The sequence below is a fragment of the Chelonia mydas genome, chromosome 4 (assembly GCF_015237465.2).
Source record: "Chelonia mydas isolate rCheMyd1 chromosome 4, rCheMyd1.pri.v2, whole genome shotgun sequence".
In the NCBI taxonomy this organism is placed as follows: domain Eukaryota; kingdom Metazoa; phylum Chordata; order Testudines; family Cheloniidae; genus Chelonia; species Chelonia mydas.
The window spans coordinates 67966707-67994614 of NC_057852.1; the positions used below are offsets into that span (position 1 = coordinate 67966707).

General features: G+C 38.1%; 1 protein-coding gene across 1 annotated transcript in view; it reads left to right on the top strand.

The window, feature by feature from the left end:
* TLL1 (tolloid like 1) overlaps nucleotides 1-27908 on the top strand; it is a 204754-nt gene that overhangs the window by 131995 nt on the left and 44851 nt on the right. Inside the window, exons 10-16 of the mRNA XM_007067044.4 lie at nucleotides 5043-5158; nucleotides 12371-12473; nucleotides 14195-14311; nucleotides 15607-15752; nucleotides 21781-21976; nucleotides 23057-23182; nucleotides 27659-27819. Coding sequence (XP_007067106.1) covers nucleotides 5043-5158; nucleotides 12371-12473; nucleotides 14195-14311; nucleotides 15607-15752; nucleotides 21781-21976; nucleotides 23057-23182; nucleotides 27659-27819 — 965 coding nt within the window. The remainder of the gene's footprint in view (nucleotides 1-5042; nucleotides 5159-12370; nucleotides 12474-14194; nucleotides 14312-15606; nucleotides 15753-21780; nucleotides 21977-23056; nucleotides 23183-27658; nucleotides 27820-27908) is intronic.

Here is a 27908-nt window from a genome sequence, read left to right on the forward strand (position 1 = left end):
GATGATAAATGCCATAGAAAAACCCACAAGGAAACTAATAATTCTGTATTCAGTGCATTGTTTAAACGGTGTGTGCCAAATAAGTCCACGGGGGCCACACACAGAATGATAAAAGGATAGAAGGATAAAAAAAAAATATTGAATAGCTACCCGTTCAGTAAAAACAGTCCATCTTACGAACTGAATGAGGCAGTGGTCTGTGGAAAAAATATTATGTGATCATGTAATTAAAGGCTGTATCATAATGCATGCACTTGAATTAATTTAGGCATTTCCCAATTTTTGAGCTTTTGGTTTTGCAACCTGAAATACATATGTACAGCACCAATACTATTCTCCAGTCCAGCTTCAGTGCAGGAAACTAAAATACTTCCTTAACATTTTTATACAAGTAAGCCACCATTAAATCAGAGCAGAGTCACCATTAAATCAGTTATCATTTACACACATTTACCATACAGTGATACTGAGAATCTTTTTAGTATTTCCCCCATAACTGTAAAAGAAGATACTGCAGCATCTCAAACACTTGTATGTAGCAAATACCGATTATGGTTTGGTTTTTTTTAGTTTAAAGATATAGTATTTATCTTTTGCAAGTATTTTAAAGGCATCTTTTATTGTGGTGATATGCTTCACGTATTTGTAAATATTAGGGGCCTTGTAACTTTCAAATTTCAGTTTGACTCTTAATCAGGGAGGGAGCAGATCAGGTCAGCAAAATTTTGCAGACATGCTAGGGTTTTGCTAACCCATGCTATATAGTTAATGAAATGTTGACAAATTTCACTGCTTTATATGTGTGTATGGTGTGACACACGTGACTGTTTCCATATCCTTTTATCTGTTTGCTATCTGTAAAAATTGCTGATCTTCATAAGGAAGAGGCAGAAATAATTTCCCTCTTCTCACACATTCCCCCCACCCCCCCCCCCGAGAACTCCCTTGGTTTCTATAAGGGGTGTTAGAAGTGCAAACTACTTGAGCTGTAAAATAAACAGATTGCCATTCCATACTGGAAGGACTGCAGTTTTGTTTCTACTACATGCCTAACCTAATAAAATTGAAATAGGGCATAACATTTAGAGAAGCCAGGCAATAGAGGAAATACCAGCTATGTTAACCTTTAATAAAGGAGTAAAAGTGATCTTTCTAAAAACAAATGTGTGTAACATAGAGGTAGTAATTAGTTTATTCTGGCATGAAAAATACCAAAATTGGCTCTTAGGAAATATAAATAAGTCACCATACATTTAATTGTATCATATGGTCACATTTCTTTTTAATAGTGGAGCCCATTACTCATGGACTGCAATGGTCAGTGAAATAGTTTATAGTGAAGCATTTCATAAGCCTAATCACAAATAATGTAATTGTTAGCAGTCCAATTATGGAAAGAAACCCTCTGAATTCTCTTGTGATGGAATTTTAACTAACTGCTTCAAGAACCACTGAACCATTGAAAAGAAATGTGCTTTTAAACAAGGGGGATGCCCAAATATTGCCCAGTCAAAGGCAGCATTGGCAACTGTCCAGGGACTCAAAGTCTGTGTCTGATTTGTGTGACATATGGAGTAGATTCTATCTGCTCTTATTTTTAATATGGAGTATGTCATCCTATTCTAGTTTAATCCGAGTGAACATTGTCTTTAGAGATGAAAGTTGCCGTTGGCCACTTTGTTCTACTTGGGGCTCAATTTGTTCATGTTACAATAGCAAATTAACAAATAAATCATTAAACTAATTCAGCTTTCAGAATAAAGTAAAGCAAAATGATCAAATCACATGAATATATGACTTTGATTAACAAGTAGAAGAGGTTAATCTACAATCTTTTTTTCTTGGCTGACAAGGGATGTTTAACTTAAACAGTAAATATTGTCAAATATTATGACACAGGAGAGTATTTTAAAACATCAATTATATAAAATTTTATTAGAAAAGATCTGATTTTAAACTCTCCCCTCACTCTATCCAAAGTTTTGGAGCTTTTGGTTTGTCCCGTTATGGGATTCCGTGATTGTCAGGCACCTGGCCTGGGTGTAATTTAAAGCTACAGGAGAAATTCTTCAGGAGCAAACTTGAGCCACTTTGAGATCACTTTGATCCATTTACATTCAGCTGAAGTGACTTCACCACACTGGAGAATCAACCACCAAATCTGGGATCTGAAATTTTACTATTAGCTCTTTTCAGAGAGGTGCTTTAAAAAAAAAAACCAAACCTATTTCATAGCTCAGCCAGGTAGATGCTGAAATTCTTTAAATGAAATTTTAGGAGCTGTGGTGTTTAACTGGATGAGGTTGATTTTATAACAATGTAATTTAAGGATCTGAATAGAGTAAATCTCCATATCTTAGCTATGTGTGCTTTACTGGGCTGCTAAACTCTGATGATTCCCTATGTTACTTCAGTGTCCCCCTCTATTTTTGATACACTGTGGAGTTCCTAACTGCCTTCCATTATATACCTTATGCACTTCAGTCATCTTATATATGTTATATGGTAATGTGTATACATCTATCTATAGATATATACTGAATTATTGAATGATTTTTTAAATTATGTTTTGTGGTTCAGAGTTAAGGTTGTGTGTAAACAAACACCCCTTACAAGTTGCAATATTGTTACTAACTCAGCCTCAATGTATGGACTGTAATGATAATGAATATTTATATGTTACTGTATTAGTTAAATGTATTGCTTAGGTATTTTTAGTTACAATAAACTTGTTATGCAGTTATTATTGGAATGATAACTATATTGTAGGTTAACAACAGACATCCTAAATGTATAGGAATGAAGCAGGGGAGACTACAGCAGTTCAGGGTCTCTGGGAAATGCATTGTTATTTGAAGATAGTTGTTTGTGTCTCTCGGGTAAATAATACATGGTTTGGTAATTTACCATGAAAGGTTATTTTTAAGCAAAGGCCTCGATTCTTCCATACCGATCTCTTGTATGTGTGGAAGAGGAGGAGACCCCTGTAGCTCCATCCTACCAAGGGAGCTCTTAACAGGATTAGGTTTCGCAGCTGGTGAGAGAAGTTTGAGGAGTGTATGGTTGTGGGGGGAATGGGTGGGAGATGTGGTATATATGTTATCCTCCCACGGGCCTCATGGGTGATCTGCTGAAAAGAAGTTTAGCTCCTATGGTGATGGGGGCCGTATACCTACCTAGGTAGATTGATATGAAAGGCAGCCCGATCTGCGTTACATACATCCTCTCCATGACATGTAAGAACACCACTTCCTCTCTTCAAGAGAGGTTCAAGATGAAGCAACTAAAAGGAGAAGCCTTGGCAGTGTAATCCCATCAAAACCACACTGGTGGGGAGGTGAAAGTGGTGGAGGAGCACGAGCAGGGCTTCTGAAGATAGTGTGCAGTACCTTTGGATCCAGTGGATTTCCTGAATTCCACACAGATCTCATGGGCAGAACCATGCTACCACTCTGGTTCTGCTTCATTGCGTGTCAAGCAATATTATTGTGTCCTGAGGCTTCTTTTAAACCCTGTAGGCAAAGCTTTGGTTTCATATCAGTCAGCACTAGGGAAATCCAGTACAGTACTCTGCAATTTATCTGAACTTTCACTTATGCTGCGTTAAAGTAAACTCTTGTTAATTATGGTAGAGAATTTTCTCTAAAAAGGACTTGTACAGAAGTAATTATTTAACATTTAAGTAGCTTTTCTGTGTATGTAATTATACATAATTGTAAATTTTAAAAAAAAGAAACATATTTTAAAAATAAAAGCAGTAAGAGATTTTTCTCTATTTGTTTCCTAAAGGACACAATATTATGCCACTTTGACCTTGAAGATTTTTGAAGGAATGAGAGTCCTTTCCTCCCCCCACCTTTATCACACTCACTATTAAATGTTCAGAAGTCATGCTTACTACTTTGAATGGAGTTTAAACCTGCTGTTACAATGCAGTTTTCAGATTACATCTTGGACACATTTTAACAAGGCAGCATCTAACTTTATAGCTGCATTGTCTGTCTTTAAAATAGAGTCTCCTTTGTACCCTCTTATCTAAAGGTTTTTCCAGATCATTTATAATTCATTGAGATTTTGATGATACAGTGGTTCACCTGCTGGCAGCTATAGCCCTGTAATTTAAAAGTATTGCAGATCTGATTACACTGTCAGTCACTGGGTAATATTCTCAAGTTCACATCTCTCCGATCACACCTACAAAATCAGTAGGTGAAACAACGTGTTGATTGAAGGTCACAAAGATGACTGACTGTAGGAATCCTACTTGAATCAGCTTTTATGGTAGAGAATGGCAGCAGCTTGTGATGATATAGCTCAGTGGGGAGAAAGAATTATTAATCAGTAACCCAGCAGCTAGCAGCATGATTGACAGGTAAGATAAAGGCTTTTGTAATATAGAATATCAAAGCTTTTGGTATTATGGGTCTTTACATTTGTTTCTCTTTATTATTACTGTACCTCCACAAATCATTTTTGTGCAAGAGATTTTGTTGAATTTAGGATTTAGGTTTTCTGTTCTAATATGAATGAATGACATCAGTTCATATTTAGCCTTAATGCCGGACAATATAAATTATTAAATGAAACCGCTGATTAATTTCTCATATGTCAATCACTTAAGCACTGTGTTTTTCTTTTAGTTCTTCTTAGATAATGTTGGTATGGGTGTGGATACTGCATGCAAATTCAGAAAGTTGTACCAAAATGAAGTCAAAATAAAGGCAAATAATTTTGCCATGTGATTGTCAGCCATAACATTTTTTAAGACTCTTGCAATTTTGGTTTTGTCAGTTGCACAGCGCATAAGTGAAAGGGTTCATGGAAAGAAAAAACGGTGTATAAAACCAAAATGCAGAGCAGACTGGTTTAAATCATTGCTTTTGACTAAATCATAACATCACTAGACTACTTTTCATTCTGCCTCTGTACTGAATCAAATCAATTCTAAATAAATATTGTAAAGGAGACACTTCTTCCTGTGTGCCTTATATTTATAAGACACATGAATTTCTCTGTTTTTACCATGTTCTGTTCCTTTACAGCATGTGGAGAAACACTGCAAGAATCTACAGGCAACTTTTCCTCTCCAGGATTTCCAAATGGTTATCCTTCCTACACACACTGTATATGGCGAATCTCTGTTACCCCAGGGGAGAAGGTACTTAACCATTATTTCACCACCTCTGTCCCTTAAAATAAATACAAGCATTCCTTTTCTAAAAGATACTCTTCCCTGATTATTTAGCCTTTCTTTTTACTTTTTTTAAAAGTTTGCATAATATCAGGTACTGATTCAATCCCTTGAGTGAATATGTTACAGATTTTGAACTGTAGGCAATTGATTTGACTTTGGCCCATGTTATTAGATGCTCAAAGTTGTTGCCATCTGATGATTGTTTAAGTGAAATAAGTTCATGGCTTTAGTCCACTTCTTAGTAGGTAGATGTTCATATCACAAAAACCCATCAAAACTTGTGCCCCCATTGACAGCTTCAGCCTAGAGGCAGATGAGTTTAATGGGCATGGAGTTTCAAATACCTTCTCATCTGCATGGATGATCCTTCCAGGATGGGGCTGAGGCACACTGGTTGTACAGCATGGGAGAACCTAGATTGACTGTGCGGCCTACCCAATACCAGCACTTTTAATGCAGTCAGTGGGCTTATATTTGTAAATTGAATATAATACAATAGAAAGTAAGAAGAAACTACAAGAGTTTTAAATGTATCATTGTAAGCGTTCTCTGGTGTTGTTCTAGTGGAGAATTTGTATACCTTGATTTTGGGAGCTTAAGTTTCATTGTGAAAGTTTGCATGAGGCTGAAGCAGAGTCCAAGTTCTCAGCCTGGGTGTACATTTTAGAAAAAAATGGACCGAGAAAATTATTGGGCTGGTACTAAGTAGGGGAAGGAAATGAGGCTTCCTTTCACAAAGGTTCTGTGATATTGAAGGCACAAGCCTGCTCGTCTTTTCTAGGGCATTCCCACTTTTACCATATTTTGTTCTCATTTATTTACTAGGATATTGACCTCCCTCCAAGTAAACAGATTCAGTGGGATGAAGGGAGAGTTTTCCCACAGACAAAATGTGCAGAAGGAAATACACAAGTACATTTTAAAGAGATGGAAAAGGTATTAGGAGGGCAATATTAAGCAAACTGATACAGTTTTGAAGAGAGAGTTATAAGAACCAAGAAACACCCTTCATACTAGAGTCAGAAACCCCCAAAAGCCACCATATTCCACCAGATATTGCATTCAGACCATGCTGTGCTCTCCCACTCAGTATTAGGCTTCCTTCTCTCAAAACAAAATTACTATATTCTTAGTTCTCTCAAGGTCTGTGGCTCTGCAGCCTAATGAACATGTTTGTTTTCTGATGCACTGATAGATCCCAGAGGGCTGTGAGAGCTGTTGCCATTGTTATGAATAAAAGCAAAGCCTTTTGGAATGTGTTAGTCCTACTGTTGGCAGGCACATGAAACAGGATGAAAAATAAGCAGCCTCAAATGCTTGGAGGCTGATGGTGGCACTGCAGGCTGGTAGGGAGTGGCAAATAGAAACGGCTGAATAGGAGAAGGTTTGCACGAAGAAAGCAAATACATCTGGAGGGATAATTTTACATCCCCACTACCTGCACTGCAACACAGTTAATGCTACTGTCACAAAAATGTAATGTCCAACGTTATTTTCTTTTCTCCAGTAAAATAAATAAATATGTAAAGTTTTAGGGTTAATTGTTGCTGTTTTGTTTAACTTAGAAAGTGGTTCTTCCTGAGGATTTCTAGCACATATGCAATTTCATATGAATGGATCTAAGGACCGTAGGTTTATTATAATATATTTATAATGTTGTTGTGCCCTAAGACCCCAACTAGGATTGGGGCCCATTATGCTAGACATTGTACAAACTCATAGTAAGAGAGAGCCCCTGTCCTGAAGATCTTACAGTGTAAGAAGACAAAAAACAGATGAAGAACAGAGCATGATTCCCTAAATATACTTTGATATGACATATAGTATTTATCAGTCTCAACTCCACCCTGAGGCTCTGAAACAATATCCATTGATTTCTGTAGCAGCTGAGAGCAGAATATACACATTTTGTGTAAGTGTTCCATGTATTAAAATCAAAGGATTCATTTCTGCCTCATTTCACTCTGTTGTACCTTACTTGATGTAAGGGACTGTGGAAGACTTTGTTATGGCCTAGCTAGGGAACTTCCGCTTTCTCAAGGCCGCCCGGTCACTGTAGGACATGGATAACCAGCTATAACCGGCCTTAGGCCAGTTCTGTATGGCCCTTTGCCAGTTCGCGGAAAGCCCCTTCAGGGAAGTACCTAATTCTATATTCATGAGCTGTTTGTGTGTATTGCTTATTATGGCTCGTTGGTCACTCCTTCGCCGGACTCCGTCCCAGGCAAAGCTCCGGTGTGCTGGGTTCTCCACCTCCGTGACAGCAACGCTTGGAGTCCCCGTTGCGGGTGTGTCACTAACCTTCAATAAAGCCAATAACTCACTGCTTAGCTGTGTGTGGGTCTCGTTTTCCAGAGTACCTCTGCCGGCCTGCGGTGCTTCGAACACCTTGGCCCAGAACACTTGAAATAAATGGGAATACTTATAGAGTAAGGTACTTAATGTGAGCAAGGGTTGGCAGAATCAGGGTCTAAGAATTAATTGACGTACACAACTCAATGCCTCAGAAACAGATATTTAGGTCCATTTCATGAAAAATCTATGGATGATGGTAGAATATCAGTCTCTTATTCCTTGCATTCCCTATGAAGGAACAATTGAGACATAATTGTGTTTGTATTTTACTTCCTTTGCTTTTAAACACTGAAATAAACTGTACAATAATGTTAAGTGCCATCTGTTTGGGGATTTTGCATGCATACTCATTTGCCCCTAAAATAAGATGTGACCTAATGATGGACTAAGAAGTCTTAACTCCAAACTTCCTGGCTTCTCACGCTCTGGTTTCTTTGGACTGAACAGTATATTGTTTCAACATAGTCTGGTGGGAATTTTGGTGGGATGTTACTTTTTCCCTATCTTCATTTCAGAATCCACACTGATTTATGCTAGCACAAACCCTCTATGAGGTCATTGGTGGTAGGAAATTATGAGGGATGAGGTTGCAAGTGTGGTATCGGTAAGAAACACTGCCATCTGAAGGGTGAACCCCTGCTTTCTGTCTCTGAGGATTTAGTTAGCATAGGGGGCTAACCTGTACCATTGTTTTCTGGATCTGGCCCTTTGAATATGTAATATTACTCTCTATTTTTCCTTTAGCCTTTATATGGATGCTTAAATAGGACAACTAATCTTCAGTTATTACAAAAGTAATATTCAATTTAAAAAAAATCGTTGGAGAAATATATAGAATAGCTCTGTTTCCACAATGTGTTTTGTTCTTTCTTGTCTCAGCAAGTAAGAGGTGTGATATATTTTATTCTATTTGAGGCTGCAATGGCATGACTGACTTTGCTTACGTAACCAATAATTTCTTAATTGTGCTGACAAATGTTCATTGATTGTCTTTCTCTGGAGACTTTCAGTCATCCTGTCCCCTTGAACTGTTGTTCTGCCTTGTCTCCAGCTCTACGGATTTCTGCAGAGTTGCAAAATGGAACCTTAAATATATTCATGTTGATGTCCCCTGACTGCCCCGACCCCTTTCCATCCCTCCCCGACAGCCTCCCAAGGACTCCCACGCCCTATCCAACCCCCCCTGTTCCCCGACCCCGAGCGCCCCAGAACCTCCACCCCATCCAACCGCTCCCTGTCCCCTGACTGCCCCCCGGAATCCCCTACCCAACTCTCTCACTGCTGTGCCCTTACCATGCCACTCAGAGCGGCAGGAGCTCGTAGCCCTGCTGCCCATGCGGCGGCATGGCTGCGGGGAACGGGGGACAATGGGGGAGAGGCCAGAGCTAGCCTCCCCGGTCCGGAGCTCAAGGGCTGGACAGGATGGTCCTGAGGGCCGGATGTGGCCTGCGGGCCATAGTTTGCCCACCTCTGACCTAATGAAAAGAGATTGTTAGAACTAGTTTTCCTTTAAGACTATATTTACTTTTATTTTTGAAGTAAAAAAAGGAAAGGCGATTCAATATATAAAAAATAGATAGCTGAAGTATGAAAAAATAGATAAAATATTACCTAAAACTTTATACCTTCCAATGCAAATAATTAATACATTTCTCTAAAAAGATGTTAACTACTAGAGTAATAAAGAAAAACGTACTGCAGATTCAGGAATAATTGTGACTGATTTTATAGTATTCAGTTCTGATCCCTCGGCTCAGGTATTAAGCCTAGGATATAATTTGATTAATATTCCATTATTACAGATCTTAGCTTCTGAAATAACTACAGTAGAACCTCAGAGTTACAAACACCAGAGTTACGAACTGACAGGTCAGCAACAAAACTCATTTGGAACCAGAAGTACTCAATCAGGCAGCAGCAGAAAATACAATACAGTACTGTGTTAAACGTAAACTACTAAAAAAACAAAGGGAAAGCAGCATTTTTCTTTTGCATAGTAAAGTTTCAAAGCTGTATTCATTTGTAAACTTGTGAAAACAACCATAACTTTCTGTTCAGAGTTATGGGCATTTCAGAGTTATGAACAACCTCCATTCCCGAAGTGTTTGTAACTTTGAGGTTCTACCGTATGACCCAGAATTCTTACAACTGTTAATTTGTGAGATGATGAAATAAGACCTAAATATTTTATGTTTTCCAATGTATCAAATTTATACTGAAAACATTAATTCTTTGCTTGCCGATTGAGTAATTTAATGCTAGATTCTGGCTGTCCCATATAGTAAGGGGAAAGGGACACACAGATCAAGTAAGGACTGATCAGATTTGTTGCACTTAAAGGGGTACAGGTCTCTTTTCAAGATGCTTTCCACAGAGCTTATAATATTCCTAAGTGGATAGGGAGCAGGCAGAAGCATGCGCTGTTTTCCCCCTCCATCCCAAACTGCCAGCCAGCAAAGCTGGACAGCTGCACAAAGCACTGCTGCACTCATTAAGGGGGCATGGCAGTTCAAGTTCCCTGTAGCACACCAGGGGGCTCTGGGAAAGTGTTTCTGATGCTTACCCTGGTGCTCTGAACCACCCCTATGCAGGGCTGTGTTAAAGGCACAATCTAGCCATTAAAAGATGGCTAGATTGTGCGCCTGTGCACTTAGTCTTGATTTTGTTTAATCCCATTGTTTCATTTTCTTGGGGAGGTTTATCCAGTGTTTTAAATGAGTGTCCGTCTAACTTTTTTCCCAATATTGCCTAACTTTTAAGTTGAGCTATTCAAAATAAGGAAGAAACTATTTTTTTCTTTACTTGAAACTTCTTTCCTTTTCTTGGTATTCAGTTGCTCTCAGCCACTTATATTTAAGCTGTGTATTAGTTTACCTACAATATCTAATTGTTTATCTTCTATTACAAGATCAAGTTGCCTGGGAAAGATTGTGATTTGTGGATAAATACTGTATTGTATGTTCAAAAAGGGACATATACTACACCTTGAAGCAATGAAAATAAACCTTTAAGTGACTATTTGGGCCCATTGTTCAGATTAAAGTGTTATTTTTTTCTTATCACAGTTGGAGTAAGAGAGATTCCCTGACAGTTTTAAATGACAAATGCAGCTGGTACGTGGCTGCCATGGGAATATTTTGTAGTAGTGTGAAATCTAAATTAGTGCACAGTAGTAAATGTTTCCTCTCTAGCAGCATATTTAAAATTTGAGTACTCAGTATTAAAGTCACATGACACATGCAAAAATGGTCTGTAGCACAGGGTCTGTAATGACGTTTTCTGTTGTAGTGCAAGTATGCTTCGGATCAGTCTTTTTATTGAATATTTGGTAATGTACAGTGAGGAATTGTTTTTAAAAGACTTTTGATCTCTTCAACAAAACACTTTTGCAAGAAAGTAAAGTGTGCTGCTTTCCCCATTGTCCACTAGGTCCAATTTTACCCTTATTTACATGTAGTGTAACTTCCACTGAAATCATGAAGAGTTAACCATATGCAGAGCTGTTTCCAGGGTTAGTTTGAATTTTCAGAACCAAACTTCCTAGATTCAAAAAGGGAATAAGGGCAAAGAAGGAAAATGAAAGCTAATGAAAGCCTATGAATTCTAGAAACTGTTTTACAGACTGAACTTGAAATGAGTGATGCTTTATCTTCTTGTTTTGCTGACCTTCTCTTAAATCTGACCTGGTTGTAAGAATCATTGTTACCCTTGTCTTGCCTTTATCCCCCTTACAAAGTACGTTAATTTCAGGATACAAAAATAAGTTCCAAGTGAAACCAAAATGTATCAACTTTGACCTTGGCAATGGATTACAGTAATATGTATTTTAAAGCTCCTAATGCTTTACATGTTTACAGCCATTATTTTACAGCAATGTCACCACTACAAGAGAGATATACTTAGCTTCACATAGAGTGGGCCAGATTGCTAAGGCAGTGCTAGTGAGCTAGGAACCAACCTGTGGCCATTGTGAATGTGTGGCCTCAATTAACTCTATTCCAGTTGAAAAGCTACATGCTATGATAGTATCGGCTATAATAAGTCTGGAGAAAATGGGATGCTCTAATGCATTATTCTGAACACTCCTCCAGCAATGCTTGTGTCATTAACTAAAAAAATGTGCGTGTATTTATGGATGTACTCAGTTCTTTTCAGCGTGAGTCAGAGACTGCAAGTTCTGAAGTTTCATGTATACACCAAATTCTGATATTGCTATACGTTTATTTAGGGTTTGTTCGAAAAGTAACAGTGTATCCAGTTTTTTTTTAAATGGTCTTGTTTCCAACACAGGGCACGCCATCACACTGAATGCACACCCCATATTTTTTGGAATGTAGGGCAAGTTCTCAAAGTAGTAAGGGAAAGAGAACAGTGGTGATTTTATGTCCATAAATAACATTTATACCCAGGGATGTTAGAAATGACCCAAAGTCCTGAATGGAGCACGGCTTGGGATGAAGTAACATCCAGTAATGTCATGTGATGATGTTAGAACAATATTTTACTGTATTGTCACTTTCACATTCGGATTTCTTAGTAAAAACACCCCGGAACTGTTAAGCTAAAGTGGTCAACCTTAAGCCTGCCAGTTTACCTTACACAAAGTTATAGCAGAACCTGTAGGGTTCTCTTATACTTACTATAGGAAATAACTTGGATGCTGCCAAAGGAGTAGCTATTTAACTATCTAGGCAATTGGCGAGACTTTAAGGGTGATCACTATGACTTCGGTTTCACAGCATATTGATTGGGCGGTCTATATTCTAGTGCTAACTACAACAAAGTGAATTATATGGCATGCTATTCTCCTCTGCATTGCAGATTGTTTTAAACTTTACTACAATGGACCTGTACAAGAGCAGTCTCTGCTGGTATGACTATATTGAAGTAAGAGATGGCTACTGGAGAAAATCACCTCTGCTTGGTATGAAACTGTTTCCCCACTCCGCTCTTGTTCAATGTATAGTTTGCATACAGAAATTGAACTCCTTGTTTGCTATTCACAATAACTTTGCAAGTCTTTGAAAAACTGCAAAATTCTCAGGAAATATAAATAAATAAAATAAATAAAAATTCCCCCTTCAGAAAACAAACAAATACAAAGAAACAAAAAAGGAAATAAACTTTCATCTCAGTGGAGCAAGACGTTATTAAGCAGATGCTTGAATCTGAGCATGACAAATGAGTATGTGTGTACTTAAAATAACTGCCCATGCGGTATTTCTGTGTTTAAAAAACGAGGTTGCTTTAGATTTGATGGTAGAACTTTAATAATAATTTTTTGAGGAAGTAGTCAGTGGCACAGGCTCTGCCAGTGTGCATAATTGGTAATTGACGTGCTGTGACTAGAACACCAGCTGTAAAGTTCTACTCATCAGCTTGGGCTCTAGTTTTCTGTTGCGGTTATGAGAGGAGAACTTTCAGTTTGGGTAATGGACATTCAACACACCAATATCTTCTTGCAAGTCAATAATGCAGCCCATGAGACACCCTTTTCTTTAAAAAAGATAGAGGTGTAGCTGGGAAGATTTGAAACTCCATCACGCCACGCTCAGGCCGTGGCATGCTGGGATATGTAGGGTGTGTAGCATGAACATCCTTTTTCAAGAAAAGGGTGGGCACGGGTATTTATTGCTTCAGGCTGTATTTCAGTAGAGTGTAGGCAAACAGCAACAGAGTTGTTAAACTGGAAAAAAACGGAGATTATATATTTTTGGCCTTTTTAACTAATAAAATTTAGGCCCGAGCTATTCTGTGGAATTTGAGAAATATATTGCATGCTTCCACAAATAGAGTAGTGGTATTCATGTCCATGTGATAAAGTGCAGATCCATATGATAAATTAGATATATTATGTGTCTTTGTCCTCCATACCTGCAGTCTACCTACTAATCCCATCTACTTCAAAAAGCTGTCATTTTTAAAGTTAAATATATATATATATATATATACTGAGAAGCATTAGCATTTTTTCTCCCACAAAATTGGAATTCTTCCTTGACTTTTGCTGACATTATTCCAGTATGAAGTCCCGGATGCATAATGCTCAATTCTAGATCAGTGACAGGCTTAAAGTATGATATCATTTGACTCATTGTGGTTAGAAAGAGGAACACCCTCTTGCCCCTCAATCCCTCTGAGATTTTTACGTGTGGTCTCATAGTACTAAAGGAGCCTGGGAATTGTGAAAAATAGCACCAACAAAATTATAATAAAATCTCTCTATCTCTCTACAATGTATTTTAAAGCATTTTTATTGAATTTAAATTGTCATGGTTGGAAAGTATGGGGTGGGGTCAGGCAATAATTATTTAATGACAGTAGCTGTTGAGATTTAAAAAGTAAAACATTTATAACCATTAAACCTTGTCAACATCACATGTCAAAATGTACAAAGTAAATATTGTTAAATCAAACTCTAATGAGTTCTCAAGGAACATTTTTTCTTACTTTTCCTATCTGTACATATCTATTATTATCAATGGAAATATTTTTGTTGATTTGTGTGTATGGTGAAATCAGCATTTATTGATAAAAATTGAATCCTTCCAAGCCTGTTTATAAAGTTAAACCCACACATAAGTGCTTGTAGGATTTGGGCCGGAAAGAGCACATAAAGTATGCTTATTCGTTGCTTGTTTTTAGGCAGGTTCTGTGGTGACAAACTGCCAGAAGTACTCACATCTACTGACAGCCGAATGTGGATAGAGTTCCGCAGCAGCAGCAATTGGGTAGGAAAAGGTTTTGCAGCAGTTTATGAAGGCAAGTCCCTGTGAATATTAAAGATGACTTAAGCAGATGGATAAAGATGAACAAGAAACACATTAATATCTTGACAAATGTGGGCATTGATAAAGAGTTAAATTAACTTCCTCTGAAATTAGTTTCTTACTTTTTAAGAAAACAGTTTTGGTATGGGCCATCAGCTTCATAGATGTGTAATTTTGAAATTACTGATATGATCACATTACAGACGTCATCCTTTCTAATAGCATCAGTAATGGTGATCATAAGTATATCATGCACATTTTTAAATTCTCAATTAAATGGGAGTTGGAAACTCTCTTAAACGTTCTCAGTAGATTTTTGAGATCTGTTCTTTAGCACATACCTACATTTCTGCACAGAGCTTACCAAACACAGGGAAATTTCCATTTTCCTTTAGTTCAGGTGTGTTGAGTGATTTCGTTAATGACACTTTGGAAATTTAATGTGGCTATCTTTTTCTCATGGGAAGTTTCGGGAGCGGGGAGTTTTGCACATTTCTTGTTGGATACCTTGTTTAAGAGGCAGCGTCGAAGAGAAAATGTATTTAATGTTTTGTTCTATACTTTTAGTTCCATACTTCCCCACCTTCTTTCGCAAAATCTGGTTCTATTCCTGCATGTATTGTAGTTTACGTAAAGGAGAACGTTAACAGACACCTTCTTGAAAATCAGTGTAGCCCAGTTTAACACTGTTGAGTAGAAAAGAGTGTGATTTAAATGGAGCCCACAGATGTTTAGTATATGAGGGTAGGCCCCAATCCTGAAAACACTTACACATTTGAGTAACCTTACTCATGTGAGTTGTTTCACTGAACTCAAAATGTATGTGTTTCCAGGCTCAGAGCGTAGTTTGTAGGTAAAAATTCATAGATGTAGAGGATGAAGTTTCTGTCTCAATATTCTGTTTTACTGAGGCTAATAAACTACATATGGACATGGTTATTGATGGGAAGTATATTTTACATAACCCGAAAAGCATATAAAAAGTGATATTATTTTGTGACGATTTTAATGCCTTTTAAAGCAGTCACAAATCATAAATGTCAATGATTCTGGAGTCTTCTCCAGTGTTAAAGGTACTGCATTATTAAAAACATTAAATACTCTGTGAAAACTGAAAATGTGCAGTAGTTTATACAACCAAGCTTGTTTTCAGCAATTTGACCTTTTTAAAGTGTGTACATTTTTTTCTTGTATAATTTCATCACCACACAAAATATGACAGTTCAAGAAGAGGGGAAAATGTCAGTCCTGAAAATATACTTAGATTGAGTTTTATGCTTTCATCAGCAATCTGTGGAGGTGAGATCCACAAAAACGAAGGCCAGATACAGTCTCCTAATTATCCTGATGACTACAGACCAATGAAGGAATGTGTGTGGAAAATAACAGTGTCAGAGAACTACAATGTCGGATTAACCTTTCAGGCATTTGAGGTAAAGCCATTTAACTGATTCAGCAAACCATCTAGTGGATAACTGACAGTGCCATTTAAGGGAATCCTCATTAAACCAATGAAGAAACAAAGAAATCTCCCCCCCCCCCCCCCAACAAAAAAAAGAAAAGAAAAAAAAGTCTACTGCTGAAGTTTCCTTTCCTTGGGACCTTTCCTGTTGCAGAAATTTTCAAGACGATTAAAGGGGTTTTATGTTATCTGTGCTATTTGAATTGGAATGTGTTAAATACTGACAATAGTTTCTTTTGACAAATGCATAATCCTGTTTTGCAAGACTGCTTTAGGATTCTATTAAATAATAGAGCTGTTATTTCTTTTCTCAATCTAATTGCTACAAAAAAGGAATGCCTTTCTGGAAAGAAACCACTATTTTCTGTTTTTATTATGCAGAAACAAGTACTGTATTTTTTAAAAAGCCAGATTCTTAAAATGGTCTTAAAGCCCATATTTTTCAAATTTAACATATCTGTAGTGGATATCTATAAACATTTTTATTGAATGTTACAGGCCAGCAAGCTTGTCCCTAACACAGGCAATTGATATTTCATACAACCCATTATATATACTATATGTGCTGGTTTGAAGTTCACAGCTAAGTTTAGTAATACTCATTCTGTCTACAATTTTTGTTTAAATATTTCACTAGAGTATGAATTTAGGAACCATGGCTCAGATTAACAAAGATACTTAGGTGCCTAAGCCTTGCATTTAGGTGACTACATTCCAGTTTTGGTTCCACTGCAATCTACATTTCCCACGGGCTATTTTAGGTGGCTCCCAGCCCATTGTGCTGGCCTTTGTGGACTGGATTCTTCGGTCTCTATCTCCCTCCATTTATTTTATAGGGAGCTTAGGTGCCTAACTCAGGTTTTGTGGATCTCAGTGGTATTCCTTTGATTTCCTATTTGCCTACAAGTGACTCTTAGCATTGCAGTGCCCAAGTCCCTTGTGCATCTGTCTCTTTCATCTCTGTTGTTCCTGGTCTTGCAACCGTTAAGTGATGTATGACCCTTGAAAATCAGTGGAAGTTCTGGCATGGAATTATCAAAAGATCAGGCCTGAGTGGCAACATTTACCATCAGTAATGACCATATATTATAAACATTAGAAAAGATTTTCATAGGTGTTACCTGCAGTCTCGTACCTTTTTGTCAGTCCTAAATTAATGTCCCATACCACATAAGGCATGAGCTCTTCCGCTGCCCAAGGATCATTTTGAATGCTAGTTAGGCTTTCACTGTCCTGGCTCAGAGTTGAAAATTGTTTTAAATGGACAGTATTTTTAGTAATTCTGTAGTTCTTAACAATCCCTTTCTATATCAAAATACAGAGAGTCTGTTATAATGGATCAGGATTGATTAGGACAGCTCTATGAAATCTGACGTTAAACAAGATTACTTTGTTTAATGGACAAGGAATGCCTTCCTGCAATAGCTATACTAACAAAAATATAGAGCAGTGGTTCTGATATTTATTAATACCTATGAGGAATCAGTTTGTCTTCTCTGAAATAGCAAAAAATTAGATTATCTCTTTGCTGCATATAAATGAAACAAGCAATGTCCAACTTTAAGCTTATATTGGCAGCAAAGTTTACTAAGCCACTGATAACTTGGTGTCACTCCTTCTTTTGCTTTACCTCCTCTTGTGCTGAAAACTCAAGAGATAGCAAGTGTTTGGAAAAGATTTCAAAGAAATAGATAAAATAAAAAAAAGAAATGTAATCAATATTGGATATACTTATGGCTGAGCTGTAATCCACTCCCCCCAAATGTATTAATTCATGAGCGTTAAGGGTTTATTGTAGTCAACATATGTATCCATAAAAGAAAATTTTGGAATGTTCTGTTGTTAATGACAAAAGGTATCAAATATCCTTAAATAGTTAACAATACGATAGCAAAATGATCTCAAATATGAGTTCAAATGTGTCACTTTATTTCTATATACTTGGTGCATTGCCCAGCAAAACATAAAAGTGATTTAAAAATCAGAAGTCCTTGTGTCCAAAAATAGTAAAGGGCAGACAGAAGTTACTACAGTGTGTTTGTGAGAAAATTATTTGATTGTCCTTTGAAAGGTGCTTTTATGTTTCAGAAATTCTGATTGCACACAATGCAATGAAATAATTTTATAAATAACCTCAAGTCTATAATTAAACCCCCAGAAAAGCCAAGAACTTCAGACTTTATCACTGAGTCATCTTGTTTTGCCTGCTGTGGGCATTGCAGCTTCTGCAGAGTGTAGGATTACCTGCTCTTCTTTAGCTCACTGATAGAGGAATTGGACTATGTGATGTTTAGGCAGAGCAGCATAAATATTAGCATCCTTAACTCCACTTAATCAGTCTCTCTCGCAATCTCTCTGTGTCTCTCCAGCTGGAGGTATTCTACTTTATATAAATAATTATTCATTGGGACAGAAGAGAGAGAGAGAGAGACTTTATAGCCCAGTGGTAGGGCACTCACCTTGCAATGTGGGAGTCCCAAGTTGCTAGTCCAAATCATGCAGAGCAAAGATTTGGACCTGAATTTTCAACATCCAAGGTGAGAGCCCTACCACTAGGCTATTGACTATTCTGGGACTGAAAAATAAATTCTGAGAAACTGTCTGAGACAGTAAAAATTTTGAAAATAAGAATCTAGACTGCTCTGCCAGTCGTGTTACCTCCAGATGGGGAAGGAAAGTTGGAGTTCTGTGCATCCCCAAATGTGAGAAAGGTGAATTGGACTTGAGCTGTGGCTCATAAAGATGAGACCTGCTTGTCTCACCAGACTATTAGATCTGGTAAGAACCCTCCTCTAACTCATCTTGTGAGACACTATTTAAGCATGAGAGGAAGAGATAATATAGAATAGGTTGGTTTGGGAGGATGGGTCAGTGTCCTGCCAAGTTCCCACCTGTCGTAACCTCTTTTGGACCATATCCAACCACTTTCTCTGGGTCCCCATGGCCACTTCAAGCAATCTCACCTGAACCTGGAGACTCCATTCTGGCCACTGCTGCTGCCTCCGTCGAGAGGGTTTCTCTGGCTTTCCTTCATCCTCGTTCTGTCATGCTGCCCTGACTTTCTTCGGGAACCTTCAGCTGCTGATGCTACCAACACAGCTACATTTTTTTGCTGTAAAAATTAAAATATGTTTTATTTATTTACTAACAATTTGCATGTTTTTCACCCACATGTCATCTGAAAGAATGACATTTGACCCCTCCAATAAACAAGGTTTATGGGCCCAGTGAGAGTCATTCCATTACTTTAAATAGGTGTTGGATCAAACTCTATACTGGGAAGCATAGCAGACTTTTGCAGTTTAGCATAGCAGGTCTTTGCATAGCTGCGCTGCCAGATAACACAACACCATAATGTCCTAAAATATGAGACTCAGATAAGGAAAACACAGTTCAAATCAGTTCTTTTTATTTGTTGCCAAAGGGTTTTAAAGTTACTTATTGCTTGTCCAAAAACACTATATTTATCTTCTGGTTTATATTTCAGGTTAATCTCTGAAGATTATTAGTATTGGAACCACTTGCAGTGGTATTGAACTAAAAATAAATTAGTCAAATGATCACCTTACTTGAATGTTTGGTGTAAATCAATAACACTTTATAAGTTGGTTGATTTTTATAATCTTAGATGTTTAGCAACTTACCACTGCCCAAAATAGATTTTTATCTTTCTTCCTCTGCCAAAAATGAAAGGTGATGCTCCGAAAGGAAATTCTTGTGTTTTACTTCAATGAGAGTTGGGAACATATAATTTAGAGCTGAATTTGGCCCATAAAAATATTTTCCAAACTCCCCTATAGAGTGGAATAATGTTCCTCTATCATAGAAAAAAATTGAATTTCTGAATGACCTTATGTTCCTGTAAAAATGAACTGTGGACAAAAAATAATACAGTTAGACCCTTTATTGATTTTAATGGGCTTTGAAACAAGGCAGTAGCCCCTATGTCTGAATGCAATAGCTTTTTACTCTATTGCTGTTAATACAATAATGCTAGCAGAATTGCAGATTATAATTGTTAACATTAAAAAATTCTCAATTTAATAACTTGAACAAAAAATTGGAATGTGAAGTACATTTAAAATTTACCCTCTAAACCTCTGAAAAACTGGTGCGCAGATAGACATGTGCATGACCACAACATTAGTTGTGCACTTGAAACTCCTACTGAAGTCAGTACAGTGATAATTGTGCCCCAGGTTGTTATGATATTTCTTACTCACCATCCTAACTCTGGTTCTGATGCTACTCATGATCAAAATGTTTAGATGGATCTCGTAATTAATTAAGGCCCTGAGCTTGGAAACACAAAAGCCCCTGTAGCATTACTCATGTGAGTAATCCCACTCATTTTTATGGGACTGCTTGCACTGGGAAAATTACATGTATGTTTAAGTGTATGCCATATTGGAGCCTTAGATAAGAAAATGGACAAGTTTTGTACAAGAGGGACAATTTTTTTTCTTAAAAAAAAATGAAATAAACAAAACTGAGCATAAAAGAATCAGAAATCCTAAAGTACTAAGCAAAAGCTTCTTAGTTCTGCTCATAATACACAGCAGGTATAGTATTTCAGCAACCAATGAATGAACAGCAAAACTGTCATAGAATATATTAATAGGTTTAATTCCATATTACAAAAAATTCCATTTGGGGATGAGATTTAGTTTGCTTGTATTTTTTTAAAAGCGTGGTTCTGTTAATAGATTTGATTTCAGCCTTCTCCTTATCTAAGAAATTTCCTTTTAAAACAGAAATCCTGCCATTTATTTGTATAACCGGTTTTCTCAGAGATATAATTTTATTCTCCTGGATTTAGTTAATTTATTTGTAGGCAGGATTCCATGTATTCCATAATTCTAAAACCATGGGGTAATCTAAGGTAAAGCAGCCGTAAGAATTCTGGTTGCATTAGGGGGAAGATTGTCTCTCTCTCTCTCTTTGGGAGTCTATCTGAGATCTAATAACTGCAGTTCTTGAGATATAAGATCGTAAGGCTCATCTCCAGGTCCTGCTGCTGCTTTACCTTCTGCTGCAACTCCCACTCTGACTGGTGCTCCACACACTACTAGGTAAGGAGTGTGAAGCATTCTAACCTAAGACCTACACAAAATAGTCTCTATGCTTTGAGGTCTTCTGGCAGGATGTGTGGATGAGATGCTCTACCCACGTATTTCTAGTCCAGCTAGGGTTCTCCCATTATATGGCAAAGGTTCAGTCAGCTGCCTGGAATAGTCAAGAGATGTCACCTGAAATCAGGAGTCTCCCAAGTGAAACAGGAAACTTAACAGCTTCAGAGATGTAATGATGACATTTTACTATTAATTATTTCACTGCTCACCCTTTTAGCAGCAAATGTGGGTAATTCCAGTCTGCCTCCCACACCGTCTAGGTGCCTAAAACTCTATTCACTGCCAATACGTCTAGCTTCCCACATCAAATTCTAGAATGTAGTTATGCAGGGTGAATGCAGTAATGCAGAATTTTGCACCACAGTGAAAATGAAGAGACAGCATAAAATAAATTGAATTTAACATCAAATTAAAGAACACAAAAATAATACTTTCCTGATTATAGTTCATTTTTATATTCAGTTCAATAAAATTTAAACTTCATTTGTCAAAAACTGCCACTGCATCGCTAGTCTTCTGCATTAAATTGTGCAGAAACCAGGTCTTTCATAGAGTTTAGATCAAGCTTACGGTGCAGTACATGGGGCCTTGCTTTGTAGCTATTTAGACAGAATTTTTTTTTGCAATTAAGCTATTGTATCTTTTCAACATCTCAACAGATTTTGCTTCTGTTCATGAAAGTGAGTGTAGTAACACGCAGACCTATAAAGAACCTTTCTTTTTTCTCCCATCAGTTGTTATACTCTTTTTGACAATAGATATGGACTTCCAAAGGAAAGAACATTTTCTATTCCATTTAACACAAAGGAATTTTATTTAGCTATGTGTTAGTCCATGGTTAAACAGAGCACTGTTGTATATTTACAGATCGAAAGACATGACAACTGTGCCTATGACTACTTAGAAGTCCGAGATGGAACCAGTGAAAATAGTCGTTTGATTGGCCATTTCTGTGGCTATGATAAGCCAGAAGATATTAGATCTACCTCTAATACCCTGTGGATGAAGTTTGTTTCTGATGGAACAGTTAACAAAGCAGGGTTTGCTGCTAACTTTTTTAAAGGTATGTATTATATGGGGATTGACTCTCATATAGTATTGAAATATAGAAGAATTACAATGTTTGTCTGCTCTGTTACAAAGAACATTAAGGATGTAATATTGGTAGAATAAAAAATTAATATTATTTTAGTTTCTGTTCTGATTAGAGTCGAGGTGCCTGATTTTCCACTACCTTTCACTTCCTCTTTCTTATTCAGTCATCAGTACCTAGGCAAACTGGGTGTAAAATGTTAACCAATCAAAATGGCAGTGTTTTTACACTCACTGTGCACACATGTAAATGACTACAAATGCACAGGGTGTGGATGTAGAAGCTGTGTGGACCTGGATTCCCCTCTGGAACCCATGGTACAGGTAACCTACTACCCCTTATTCCCTTGCCCAGCCACAAAGGGCTAGTGATGATCTGCCCTTACCATCAGTTTTCACTCTGTACAGATATGGGGGAGGAGAAGATAATTGTCAGTGTTTATTTCAAATGAGAATATTCTTCATATTTGCCACTGTGCAAGGAAATGCTAAATACTACATCTCAGGCGTATTTGAGCATGAATATTATGAGCATGTTTCATGGCTAGCAAAGATAATGCCGTATTCCGTTTTTTCTGATGCATCTTGTTTCCTTTAATATCAGTAGAATGAAAACTGGGATTTGAGGATTCTGTTAATCTGGTTTTGAGTATGAATTCAGGATAATGTACAAATTCATTCTGTTGGAGATAAAAGTGCCCTTCAAGTGACCCTGCTGAGGATTTCCAATCATTCTCTCAGTACTTTACACAACCTTTGGATTGCTGCTGCCTAAATCATTGTATACTGGCCACAAAGTGCTTATAAATTAGGTCTGTAGCTGTCAGTTGCTATTGTAGTGAAAAAGAAGAACATAAAGTTTTTATTGACCCGGTTTCAGGTCTTTAAGATTTTAAAAATGCTCCAGTCAGTAGAGATGATGTGCTATACAGACAAGTTCAATGGCATGCACACCACTTGCTGCAGGTAATATCAATCTGTTCAACAATTAGAGATGAGGACGATAAAGACTTTTAATTAATGCCTTTTCCATTCTTTTATGTCTTCATAGAGGAAGATGAATGTGCCAAACCTGACAAGGGGGGCTGTGAACAGCGGTGCGTGAATACCTTGGGCAGTTATCAGTGTGCTTGTGATCCTGGCTATGAACTTGGGCCTGACAAAAAGAGTTGTGAAGGTACAGTATGCTGCTAATTTAAAGAAGTCCTAAAACTTATAAGGTATGTCATTTTATAAAGCCATGTTTTGTGTACTAAAGCTTATGCATTAGTGAGTATAGGTATTGGCATATAGCTTGAAAAATATCCTCCACTGTACAATGTCTGTCTATAATAGTCTTTATTCATTTTAGTATTAATTACTAATTTATCCCGTTCAAGTTTTATTGTTAGTCAACTGGAAAATTATATACAGTAGAACCTTGTTAATTCACACTTCACTGATCCATACACTACATAATTTGCCTTCAGAAAAGAGCATTTTCTGTGTGTGTATTAGGAAGGATTTAACAGCATAGCAACACAGTGAGATCTCATATTTCAAAGACTTCATTATTCTTATAAAATTATCTGACATAAATTTACTACATACATAAATATACATTGCTACAATGTATTGTAATTAAAACTAAGCTTCACTTGTCAAATGAATGAAATACCAGTTTGTGATATGTTATCCTTGTTTTTATAACTACATTTGTTGACTTGCTCTCTCATTTGCCAAAATTTAATGATTTGCAATGGGTTTCTACTGTTATTTTAAAGTGTCCTTTTACTTATCATTTCATTTAAAAAAGTCATGTTTGAAGTATAATCGGATATCAAAGCTTTTTATTAAAAGCAAAGAAACTAGATTTTATAATCGTCTGAAGAAATCAAAAAGGCCCTTACATGGAAGATATTGCAAAACTAGGATTGGATTAAGATATCTCGTTGCCCATAACACTGAATATATGCACACTAAATGAAGCTCAGTACTGCGGTCATTCAAATAGCGATAATCATATGCTAATTCACAAATACCAGTAAATTCAGACATGAGACATTTTAGACCATCCTTATTTAATCTATTTTGCCTAAGTATTGTTAGTGGTCTGAGAACATTGCCCAGTTACGTGGTTCTGTTTAGATATAGTTAGTAGGTATTATCTCTGAATTCTACGATATTGTGGGATTAAACCAGAATTATGACAGTAACCTTCATTATGTATTTTGTATTTAGTTTCCTTGAGCTTTATTTTAAAGATAGTATTAGAAATGCATGAGACATTCTCAGTATGCATAGCTCATTGACATGCATACTGAGAACATGCATAGCTCATTGTCTGGTTCCAGGATCCTGCATGGAGATGCAGGGCTTGTCTGCCGACTCATACTGGAAGCCAGAATAGGTGTATCCCAATCCAATTGTAAAAAAATGGGGGTTTTTTTGTCTGGGTGCCTATCTCAATCAGTAAAGACTAGGGAAGAGAGGAGGGTCTTGCAGAAAACCCCCTTAAACAGACAGTTCAGGAGAAACTACCTCCCAGTGCTCCCGTACAGAGCCAGGAGCAGCTCCGATGAGAGCTGCTGTCCTTTCCATGATGTACCTGTTCAACAACTTCCCCTCTGACTGTATTTCAGAGAAGGTAGGAGACTAATTCTGGCTACTCCATTGCCTCCTTCCCGACACAGCCAAGCAGGGTAATCCAGGAGAGGGGAAAGAAAGGAGAACTTGAGGATGAACAGCCACTTACAGCTCCCTCATTCTTGTTAGAGCAGCTTAGGGATCTGTATCGCTTGTGCCAACTGGCCATGGTCCCCAAAGCTCTATAAACCAGATGGAAATAACCAGAGTGCAGTATGTTCCAGCCAACATCCAGCTTTCAACTCACCTTCTGCACCACGCTGGTTCTATACCCTCATGCTGGGTTGCGGGGTGGAGGTACATATAGGTGGTTTCTGGTCCCTTAGCAATGCCTGAGTTTCACAAATTGAGTGAAGCAAGGTAAAGAATCTGCCTCCAAAATATTGCTCATGCCCTTTGAGTTGACTTTTTTGAAATAGGAGTTTGGCCCTCAGGCTGAAAATTGAGTTACTCCTTGCTATTTGTGGTGTATGTTTGGTCATATAGTAAAGTTCTGCTGCCTGGTTGGGTGATTGAATTTTTTTAATGGGAGAATAATTAATGACTAATGAGATTAGCAGAAATTCTTCTGAAAAAAGGTGAAGCAATGAAACTGTCTGTATTCAGTATGTTGCCAAGACTGAGAGACTGCAGAACAGAATTTGGATAATTTATTCCCAGATATGTTCTGAATTTTTCACCATATTATTTGAACAACTGCATTTTTAACAAAAGTAACCTTTGTACATGAATAATACCTGGGCACCGTAGAATCATAGATTAGGGTTGGAAGAGACCTCAGGAGGTCATCTAGTCCACCCCATGCTCACAGCAGAACCAGCCCCAACTAAATCATACCATGCAGGGCTTTGTCAAGCCAGGCCTTAAAAACCTCTAAGGATGCAGATTCCACCACTTCCCTAGCATTCCAGTGCTTTACCACCCTCCTAGCTAAATAGTTTTTCCTAATATCCAACTTAGACTTCCCCCACTGCAACTTGAGACCATTGTTCCTTATTCTGTCATCTGCCACCACTGAGAACAGCCTAGCTCCATCCTCTTTGGAACCCCCCTTCAGGTAATTGAAGGCTGCTATCAAATCCCCATCACTCTTCTTTTCTTCAGACTAAATAAGCCCAGTTTCCTCAGCCTCTCCTCATAAATCCCCCTAATTGTTGTTGCCCCATCCCCCAAATCGTTGTTGCCCTCTGCTGGACTCTCTCCAATTTGTCCACATTCTTTCTATAGCAAGGGGCCCAAAACTCGATGCAATACTCCAGATGTGGCCATACTGTTGCTGAATAGAGGGGAATAATCACTGGTTAGTCTTTAAGGTGCCACAAGTACTCCTTTTCTTTTTCCCTCCATCTGTTGGCAATACTCCTACTTTAACACATCCCAGTATGCCGTTAGCCTTCTTGGCAACAAGGGTACACTGTTGACTCATATTTAGCTTCTCGTCCACTGTAATTCCCAGGTCCTTTTCTGCAGAAAAGACTTAGCCAGTTGGTCCCCAGCCTGTAGCAGTGCTTGGGATTCTTCCATCCAAAGTGCAGGACTCTGCACTTGTCCTTGTTGAACCTCATCAGATTTCTTTTGGCCCAATCCTCCAATTTGTCTAGGTCACTCTGGACCCTATCCCTACCCTCCAGTGTATCTACCTCTCCCCCCAGCTTAGTGTCATCTGCGAACATCCTGAGGGTGCAATCCATCCCATCATTCAGATCATTAATATCCCTGGGGGAAGTGACCCTTTGGTAAGGAGAAGGCACATTTATATAACCTATGCTGAAAGGACAGCTGAAATCTTTCATCCTTTCAGATTCTGCATCAGGGACAAAGTGTGTTCAGGAGAAGGGGTGAGGGAAGCAGAGAGTGATGCATCCCATGGAGCCTGGGAAATACAGATGAAGAGACAGGAGCTGAGAGGATTGTGGGGGTACACTGAAATCTAATGAGGTTCAATAAGGATAAGTGCAGGGTCCTGCACTTAGGACGGAAGAACCCAATGCACAGCTACAGACTAGGGACCGAATGGCTAGGCAGCAGTTCTGCGGAAAAGGACCTAGGGGTGACAGTGGACGAGAAGCTGGATATGAGTCAGCAGTGTGCCCTTGTTGCCAAGAAGGCCAATGGCATTTTGGGATGTATAAGTAGGGGCATGGCGAGCAGATTGAGGGACGTGATCGTTCCCCTCTATTCGACATTGGTGAGGCCTCATCTGGAGTACTGTGTCCAGTTTTGGGCCCCACACTACAAGAAGGATGTGGATAAATTGGAGAGAGTCCAGCGAAGGGCAACAAAAATGATTAGGGGTCTGGAACACATGAGTTATGAGGAGAGGCTGAGGGAACTGGGATTGTTTAGTCTGCAGAAGAGAAGAATGAGGTGGGATTTGATAGCTGCTTTCAACTACCTGAGAGGTGGTTCCAGAGAGGATGGTTCTAGACTATTCTCAGTGGTAGAAGAGGACAGGACAAGGAGTAATGGTCTCAAGTTACAGTGGGGGAGATTTAGGTTGGATATTAGGAAAAACTTTTTCACTAGGAGGGTGGTGAAACACTGGAATGCGTTACCTAGGGAGGTGGTAGAATCTCCTTCCTTGGAAGTTTTTAAGGTCAGGCTTGACAAAGCCCTGGCTGGGATGATTTAATTGGGGATTGGTCCTGCTTTGAGCAGGGGGTTGGACTAGATGACCTCCTGAGGTCCCTTCCAACCCTGATATTCTGTGATTCTATGATTCTATGGTATATGGAACTGGGTGAGAGAAAAAAGGGTGAATGTGATAAAGTGTTGTGTAGTGTTTCAGTGCACTCAAATGTCTTAAATTAGATTGTAAGATGTTGAAGTCAAGGACTATTCTTTCTTTGTGTTCATATCATAGTACAATGGAGCCCCGATCATGATTGGTATCTCTGGGTGCTACTGTAATACATATAATGTCTGAGAGGCCTGAATCTCTTACTTAATATGTTTCTGTTAATAACAAAATGTGGTTTCAGGGGAGTCTGCAAATCAGTGAGGCTCTTCCTTTTATTTTACATTACAGCGGCTTGTGGGGGACTTCTGACAAAGCTAAATGGGACTATAACCACACCAGGATGGCCCAAAGAATATCCTCCAAACAAAAACTGTGTGTGGCAGGTGGTTGCTCCTACTCAATACAGAATTTCAATGAAGTTTGAGTTTTTTGAATTAGAAGGGAATGAAGTAAGTAACCATGAACTGAAAATTATACAAACTAGTCAACCGTTGCAGGATTGTTCAAAAATAGCAATTGTCTCATACAACATCACTGC